Source organism: Lupinus angustifolius, chromosome LG09 (genome assembly GCF_001865875.1).
Source record: "Lupinus angustifolius cultivar Tanjil chromosome LG09, LupAngTanjil_v1.0, whole genome shotgun sequence".
Taxonomy (NCBI): domain Eukaryota; kingdom Viridiplantae; phylum Streptophyta; class Magnoliopsida; order Fabales; family Fabaceae; genus Lupinus; species Lupinus angustifolius.
Genome location: NC_032017.1, coordinates 12,193,574 through 12,202,701, shown reverse-complemented (window position 1 = coordinate 12,202,701; position 9,128 = coordinate 12,193,574). Strand labels below are relative to the sequence as shown.

General features: G+C 41.7%; 1 protein-coding gene across 1 annotated transcript in view; it reads left to right on the top strand.

Annotated features, from left to right (window-relative positions):
• The window catches only part of LOC109356263, a 13,754-nt gene extending 5,862 nt beyond the window's left edge, over nt 1-7,892 (top strand). The window contains 4 exon segments of the mRNA XM_019599590.1: nt 715-1,591; nt 1,594-2,222; nt 2,313-4,099; nt 4,454-7,892. Coding sequence (XP_019455135.1) covers nt 715-1,591; nt 1,594-2,222; nt 2,313-4,099; nt 4,454-7,892 — 6,732 coding nt within the window.

Genomic DNA, 9,128 nt, shown 5'->3' with positions numbered 1-9,128 from the left:
GACTTCGCAGATTGGTTAGTAACTTTCGAAGAGGCCCAACAGGAGTTTCATATGTATCCTGATACAGAGGTACGTCCAGCTATGGGAGCTCTTTTCAGTAGCTGCACTCGGGTCACCAAGAAGCTCAGACGTTGGAGGTTGGAGTGCAATGGGGGATTCTAGTTAGGAATATTTGATTTTGTTTATCTTCATTTTTATTTTTTCTTGAGTAAAAGAAGGAATGGAGGAAATCGACATATGTGATTCCCCTTCCTCGAATGATATTTTGCTTCATAATAAATAGTTTGTTTTCTATAATATCTCTCTCAGCCAAGTAAAACTCACAAAAGCAACTCAAAAAAAAAAATGATGAACAAAAATAAGTACAAAAGAAAAAAGTTTAAACTACTTAAAGGACACAACCTTGGTCTTCCAATATTCTAAAGATTGTTGTCAACCGTAAACGAACTAAGAGACTACGCTCCTTAGTTAGCAAGATACGGGGGTTTATGACTTTAAGAGGGGTTTGATGCTGCTAGAATTAAAGATGCAATCTCGATCTAAAATTTCTTTACTCTAAAGATTATCATCAACCACATGTTAAGCTGATGGACTACACTCCTCAAGTCATAACTGTGGGGGTCATACATATGAAACAAGCAAAATGGTCTCTTTTATAAATTTGTCGTTTATTACAAATCAGTATTTTAAAAATAAATTGCATTCATTCATCAGATCAGCATTGCTCCACAACACCCCTATTACACCCGCCTCCAAGCTAGACACATGGCTGAATCTACAGACTCCAGCCAAGACACCAGAATTGAATTAGCTGGTTTGAAAGAGCAAATGGCAGAGATGTTTCACATCCTAAAAGCCATCCAGAATGAAAAAGAAAGGAACGTTACCACTGGGCCACAACCTCATACAGGTTCCGGAAATCTCAATCAAGGAGCTGGTACGAACCAACCTCAAGAAGGACATGACACCAACACAAGACATCAAACTCCACCAGAAGACTTAAATGACAATCCAGATTATGATCCTCCTAGAAGGACAACCAGGCCCCGCACAAATGCCAATAATCAACAGAATGGGGGATACAATCAGGACGGGACCCAAAGGACTCCTCTAGGCAGCAATGCACCAAATATGGAAAAAGAGGAAGAGAAGTGGAGTTCGATTGAGGAAAGATTGAAGGCCATTGAAGGAGGCAATTGTCTGGACCTCAAGAATGCTTTCGAGATGTGCTTGGTGCCTGACGTGGTACTCCCACCCAAGTTCAAAGTGCCTGAGTTTGAAAAGTATAATGGGACTACTTGTCCCAAAATCCATCTGCACATGTACGCCAGGAAGATGTCAGCATACCATGGGAACGACAAACTCTTGATCCATTGCTTTCAAGACAGTTTGGCTGGGGTGGCTATGAGCTGGTATATCCGGCTAGAGAAGACTCAGATTCAGACCTTCTTGGATCTGTCTAACGCCTTCGTCAAGCAATATAAATACAATGAGGATGCTACACCAGACAGAACTCAGCTACAGAACATGGTTAAGAAGCCATTAGAGAATCTTAGAGAGTACGTTCAAAGGTGGCGGGGACTAGCATCCAGGTCCTTCCAAGGCCTGATGAAGAGGAACAATTGTCAATCTTCATTGACACCCTGCAAAGCCCATATTATGAACGCCTCATAGGTAATGTGACGACCAACTTTAATGCTCTCATTAAAGTAGGAGAAAAATTGGAAGGAGGAATCAAAAGCGGGAAGATTTCTGAAGAAGGTTCAGGCTTCGGAAAGAAGCCTGCTTTCATGAAGAAGAAAGATGCAGAGACCCACTTCGTCGCTGCAGAACTAAAAATATTCCAACCCCGATACAACAACCAAAACAATTATCATGCGCCCTCTCGGTTTACACAAAACCAAAATCCAGTACAAAATCAAACAACAGTTCATAACCCACCAAACCAAAATAACAATACCTATCAGCCTAGACAAGGTTACACACAATATCCTAGAAACAACAACTACTATCAACAAGAGAGGAGGATGCCAGTGTTTGATCGAATCCCAATGACCTACACTGATTTGTTCGCCTATCTCCAAAGACAGGAGATGATCACACCGATCCCCGGGAAAATACCCGAGAACCCTGGACCATGGTATAATGAAAATGTCAATTGCGCCTATCATTCTGGGGCAGCAGGACATCTGGTGGAAGATTGCAGGGCTTTCAAATTTAAGGTTCAAGACCTCATCAACGCCAAACGAATTGATTTCAAGGAAACTAGACCCAACGTAACATGAAATCCTCTACCTAACCATGGGAATCAGGAGGTAAACTCTATTGAAGCAAAGAGTGAGGCTGCAGTCATCGACAAGGTTGAGAAGGTAAAGATGCCCATGGGGTTCATCTTCCGAGAAATGTGCAGACAAGGTTTACTAGAAGTTGTTACCCAAGAGACAGATGACAGTGAAGCAAAAAGTTGTGAAATGCATGGATGTGTAGGTCACAATTTAGAAGAGTGCAAAGAATTCAAGATGCTTCTTCAGAAAATGATGGACTTGAAACTAATAACCATAGGCGGAAGGTCCTCATACTGTGAGATTAATGTCATAGAGAAGAGTCAAAAGGAAACACATGTGTTCATACGCACATATGAACCAGTCATAAATCCACCTGGGGGTGTTCAGACATATTTTTCTCATCGACAATGGGAACCGTACATCCGACAGATGGAACCTATGATAACCGAAGGGGGGACCCCATTCCCTTATGAATCAGAGAAGGCTGTGCCATGGGTTTATAAAGAAGAGCTAGTAATGAGCCCTTCTGCAGTTACCAACATTGCCGGAAATAGCAGGGTTACAAGGACCAGGCGCATTTATGTCCCGCCAGAGATTGAAAGGGGTCCATCTAGAGCCACCAAAAGTAAAGAAAAAGTGCCAGAGCATGTAGAAGAGGATGTCGAAGTGGCATTACCTGAAGGTGTCTCGAACGAAGAGGCTTGTGAGTTCCTCCAGTTCATCAAACATAGTGACTACAAAATAGTGGATCAGCTTAATAAGACTCCAGCAAGGATATCTTTGTTACCCTTACTGACGAGCTCTGAGGCTCATAGAAATGTGCTGTTAAAAGTATTGAATCAGGCCCATGTCAGCCACGACATTACAATTGATAAATTAGGAGGGATATTCAACAATATTGTAGCAAACAATTATATATCATTTTGTGACCAAGAGATCCCTTCTGAAGGCACCAGACATGTGCGTCCGCTGCATATCTCAGTGATGTGTAATGACTGTGTGATTGGAAAAGTCCTCCTAGATAATGGGTCGTCACTGAATGTTATGACAAAGAGAACTTTCTCCAGGTTGTCGGTGGATACCTCCTACTTGAGGGCTAGTTCAATGATTGTCAAAGGTTTTGATGGATCTCGTAGGGATGTGATGGGGGAGATGGAGTTGCCTATTAAGATAGGGCCATGCATCTTCAATATATTGTTCCATGTGATGGACATCAATCCAACATATAGTTGTTTGTTGGGGCGTCCTTGGATTCATTCCTCAGGAGCAATACCGTCTACTCTGCATCAAAAGGTGAAATTCATAGTGGACGGAAGGCTTATTACAGTTTCAGGAGAAGAGGATGTAATAGTGTCTCACCCGTTTGACGCCCGCTACATAGAGGTGACTGAGGAGGCATTGGAAACATCATTCCAGGGCCTCGAGATCACAAACACCACATTCGTGATAGAAGGCACACCATTGCTAAACCCCTATCCATCAGATGCTTCTCTCATGATGGCAAAAGTGATGATCCGTGGAGGATATCAACCTAGGAAAGGATTGGGAAAGTATGGACAAGGTTGCAAGGAAATCATAATACCCAAGGCTAATAAAGGTAGATATGGTTTAGGGTATAAACCAACACGGGAAGACAAGCTCCGAACTACAGAAGCAAGGAAAGGTGAGCGTCTGGCTCGGCTAAGGCAATTTGGACGTGAGAATGTGGCAAGACTTCTAATACCACATACCAGCCAATGCTTTGTCAGTGGCGGTGCCCGATCCTCAGGAATGGTGGCCACTGTGGAAGAAGAAGAAATGAAGGAAGAGTTCGGGTTCGTGTACAAATGTCCCCCAGGCACCTACTTGAAGAATTGGCATGAAGAGTCACACGGATGAGTTACTTTAGGACCAAAGTAATAATTTAATGTAGTTTTTTAAGCCATGCCCAAGGCTATTAGACATTTTCATTTTTATGTTTTTTTTTCAACAATAAGGGCTCATTTGTTTCAATATTTCCATTCAAATCAATAAAGATCAATCTTTTCGATCATATCCATGTGTCTCTTTTCCATTTTTTTTATTATTATTGCATGTTGAAAGATCAGAGTAAAATAAAAACAAAGAAAAATAAATAAAATAAAAAACCAAATCCATGGGGAGCTGATTTAGTCATCCCCATGTTGCAGATCCGATAGCGACTCTAAAACTGAGGGCCATGCCAGTAAGCCCTCGTCTAGTTCTGACCAACCTATCCACCAAGTGGAGGAAGACAATGATAATGAATGGGAGGCCACCCCTGAACTGCTTAGATTGTTAGAGAAAGAAGCTAGAGAAATTCAACCACGCCAAGAGCTCGTCGAGCTTGTCAACCTAGGATCTGAGAAAGATAAGAAAGAGGTGAAGTTGGGCACCACAATGGATAGTAAGGAACGAGAACAGCTAGTTCAACTTCTACATGAATTCAAGGACGTCTTTGCTTGGTCGTATGAAGAGATGCCAGGACTAGATCGAAGTATAGTGGAGCACAAACTACCGCTAATGCACAACTCTAGGCCAGTGAAGTAGAAATGGCAAAGAATCAAGCCAGAGATCTCCCTAAAGGTCAAAGAGGAAGTAGAAAAGTGGTTGACCGCCGGGTTCGTTAAAGTTGCTGAATACCCAGATTGGGTAGCCAACGTGGTAGCTGTGCCAAAGAAGGGAGGAAAGTTGAGAATATGTGTTGACTACAGGGACCTCAACAAAGCCAGCCCGAAGGATGATATCCCGGTGCCACATATAGATGTTTTAGTTGATAGCACCGCTGATCACGCACTCTTCTCGTTCATGGACGGATATTCGGGGTATCATCAAATCAAAATGGCGCTAGAGGATATACACAAAACCACATTTATTACCCCATGGGGTACCTTTTGCTACCAAGTTATGCCGTTTGGATTAAAGAATGCTATGGGTACATATCAAAGGGCCATGGTAACTATTTTCCATGACATGATGCACAAAGAGATAGAAATCTGTGTAGATGACATTATCTGTAAATCCAAAACTTAAGGAGAGCATGTAGACAACTTGAGGCACCTGTTTGAGAGATTAAGGAAGTACCACCTTAAGCTGAATCCAACGAAGTGCAGTTTCGGAGTGAAATCAGGTCAATTCTTGGGTTTCATAGTCAGCCAGAAGGGTATCGAAGTGGATCCAGAAAAGGTGAGAGCCATAATTGAAATGTCGACACCTCGAACAGAGAAGGAAGTCAGGGGGTTCCTGGGAAGATTGAATTACATTTCTAGGTTCATCTCCCAACTGACGTCCACATGTGAGCCAATATTCAAGCTCCTAAGGAAGAACCATGCAGTGAAGTGGAACGATGAATGTCAGTCAACATTTGAAAAGATAAAGCAGTACTTGACAGAACCTCCATTTTTGATGCCTCCAGTTCCAGGGCGACCGTTGATTCTATATCTCACAGTACTTGATGAATCAATGGGTTGCATCTTGGGGCAACATGACGAGGGTGGAAGAAAGGAGCAAACCATATACTACCTGAGCAAGAAATTCACAGCTTGCGAGATAAAATACTCATTGTTAGAACGAACATGTTGCACTTTAGTTTGGGCATCTCGCTGGCTAAGACAATACATGTTAAGTCACACTACTTGGCTGATATCAAACATGGATCCCATCAAGTATATTTTCGAGAAGCCCATACTGACAGGAAGAATTGCTAAATGGCAGGTACTGTTATCTGAGTATGACATCGCCTATGTGACACAAAAAGCGATAAAGGGAAGTGTTATTGCTGACTACTTAGCCAACCAACCCTTGGATAAACTGGGGCATTTGAGGTATGAATTCCCAGACGAGGACATTATGGCCTTATCCGATGAGTCAAGAGAAGAAGAAAAATGGACCCTAGTCTTTGATGGCGCTTCCAATGCGTTTGGGCATGGAGTGGGTGCCATTTTGGTATCGCCAACTGGGAAGTTCCTTCCTTTTACTGCTAGACTATGGTTTGATTGTACCAATAATGTGGCAGAATATGAGGCCTGCATTTTGGGACTAAGGGCCGTTATTGACTCGAAAGCCAAGATCCTAGAAGTATTTGGGGATTCTGCTCTAGTAATCCATCAGATAAAAGAAGAATGGGAAACTCGTGACGGCAAATTAGTGCCTTACAGAGACTACATCCTGAAATTGGTTAGCCAGTTTGACCAAGTAGATTTCTATCACATCCCTAGAGAAGATAATAGGTTGGCTGATGCATTGGCAACCTTGCCTTCAATGTTCCATGTTGGTGGAGACAACTTACTACTTTTTCAGATAAGAGACAATACTGAACCTGCTTATTGTAATGTAGTCTAAGAAGAACCCGATGGTAAACCATGGTATCATGACATAAGGGAGTACTTAAGAAATCAAGCTTATCCTCCCAATGCCTCAGAGAACGATAAAAGAACACTCAGAAGACTAGCCACAAACTTCTTTTTGAGTGGAGATATCGTTTACAAAAGGAATCATGATATGGTGTTTCTCCGATGTCTGGAAGCCAAGGAAGCTCAAAAAATGGTGGAAGATGTACATGAGGGAACTTTTGGAACCCATGCAAACGGACATGCTATGGCCAAGAAAATCATGAGAGTGGGTTATTTCTGGCTAACAATGGAGACTGACTGCTGCAACCATGTGAAGAAATGCCACAAATTCCAGATATATGCTGATAACGTCAATGCACCTCCGACTCCCTTGAATGTTTTAACGTCACATTGGCCATTTTCTATGTGGGGAATGGATGTCATCGGACCCAAAGAACCGAAAGCCTCTAATGGACATCGATTCATCCTGGTCGCTATAGATTACTTCACTAAGTGGGTGGAGCCGAACTCGTATGCTAGTGTGACCCGGAAGGTGGTTCTCAAGTTCATAAAAAGGGACTTGGTATGTCGATATGGGTTACAATACCAGATCATCACCGACAATGCGACCAACCTAAACAACAAGATGATGGTCGAGATGTGTGGAAAATTCAAAATAAAACATCATACATCTTCGCCATACAGACCCAAAATGAATGGAGCCGTGGAAGCAGCCAAAAAGAACATCAAGAAGATAATTCAGAAGATGGTGGTGACTTACAGAGACTGGCACGAAATGCTACCGTTCGCCTTGCATGGTTACTGTATTTCAGTCCGCACTTCTACGGGGGCCACTCTATACTCCCTGGTTTATGGTATGGAGGTTGTTCTTCCACTTGAAGTAGAGATCCCATCCCTAAGGGTCTTAGCAGAGGCAGGTCTGAATGAGTCAGAGTGGGTTCAAGCTAGACAAGATCAACTGAATATGATAGATGGTCGAAGGTTAACCGCAATTTGTCATGGACAGTTATATCAGAAAAGAATGATGAAGGCTTATGCGAAGAAGGTTCGGCCACGCCAGTTCAGGGAAGGGGATTTGGTGCTAAAGAAGATCTTACCAATCCAGAAAGACAACCGAGGGAAGTGGACTCCAAATTACGAAGGGCCCTATGTTGTCAAGAAAGCTTTTTCTGGCGGAGCCCTAATCCTAACAGACATGGATGGGGAAGATATGCATCTCACAATAAATTCAGATGCAGTAAAGAAGTATTATGCCTAGGGGGCACTTCCAAAAAAAGAAAAAAAAGAAAAAAAAACATTCGTGCATCGGTCGTAGTATTTTTACCATTTTGCACGAGGGAGAATGATGTAAACTAAACTCATATGGTGTAGACCTCATACAGGTTGTTTTGATGACACAAGGCGATTTTTGTAATTCCAAAACATTTTGAAGATACCCCTAGTCACCCCTTTGAGCCAAGACGATATGAAAGAAGTTCATTCTAGAAAAGAAATACCTTTAAAAATAATATGAACCCGGGGAAGGGTAGTTTTCCAATAAACCTTCGTAGAATCCAAAAGAAAGGATGATATCACAAGAGGAAAGCCCGCTAGGAAATTCAATAAATTCCTAGGCAAAAATTAGGGTACACATAAAGAAAAACTCATAAGAGAAATTCTACATAAAGTTACATACTGAAGAAAGTAAAGATGAACATCCAAGCCAAAGTTAAACTCTAGAGAAGGGTTGGAAATAGGATTATGGAGATTATGGAGAAAGGCGGAGGTGAGAAATACATTATTTGAGCCATATATCTATTCTTTCTTAGCCATTAGCCAAGCCATGTTACAAGCTCTAAAAAGTCCTTGTTGAGATTCGAACGTATGAGGTACACACCAGGGTACAAAATAAACTGACTCCAAATAAGTTTGTGCATATCTTTTTCAAAAACTTTACATATTGCGATCTTTGCACACACAAAAGAATGTAAGAAAATAAAAGTTTCCAATAGCTCGTTAAGTTGAAAACCCGAAAGGGCGACTTAAGCAAAAATTAGGAACCAAAAAAAGAAGAAAAAAAAGGAAGTACCCCTCAAAACATGATATGTCAACGGTTCAGAAGTTTAAACATTGCTAGAAACTGAGTCATAATTTTGGTTGATTCGAGAATATACCAAGAAGCACAATCTACTTGCAAGACTTCAACATCAGAGTCAGAAACTGGGGCAAAATTTTGAGTGGTTCGAGATAGTACACCTTCTTGGGAGAAGTCAACATCACAATTAGAAACTGGGGCAAATTGAGAATGGTTCAAGAAATCCATCAAATAACATCGATCTCCTTCAGGGAAATCGATAATAAGAATGAAAATTGGGTCAAATTTGTTTAGAAAAATCTTTCCCTAGGTTAGAGCAATTTCGGAATCAGTGGCAAGGTTTGGGACCAGGGCTGTGGTTTAAGGCAAGCTTGTATGACTTTCATTTTTAGAAAGCTAAAGGAAAACAAATAAATTTGG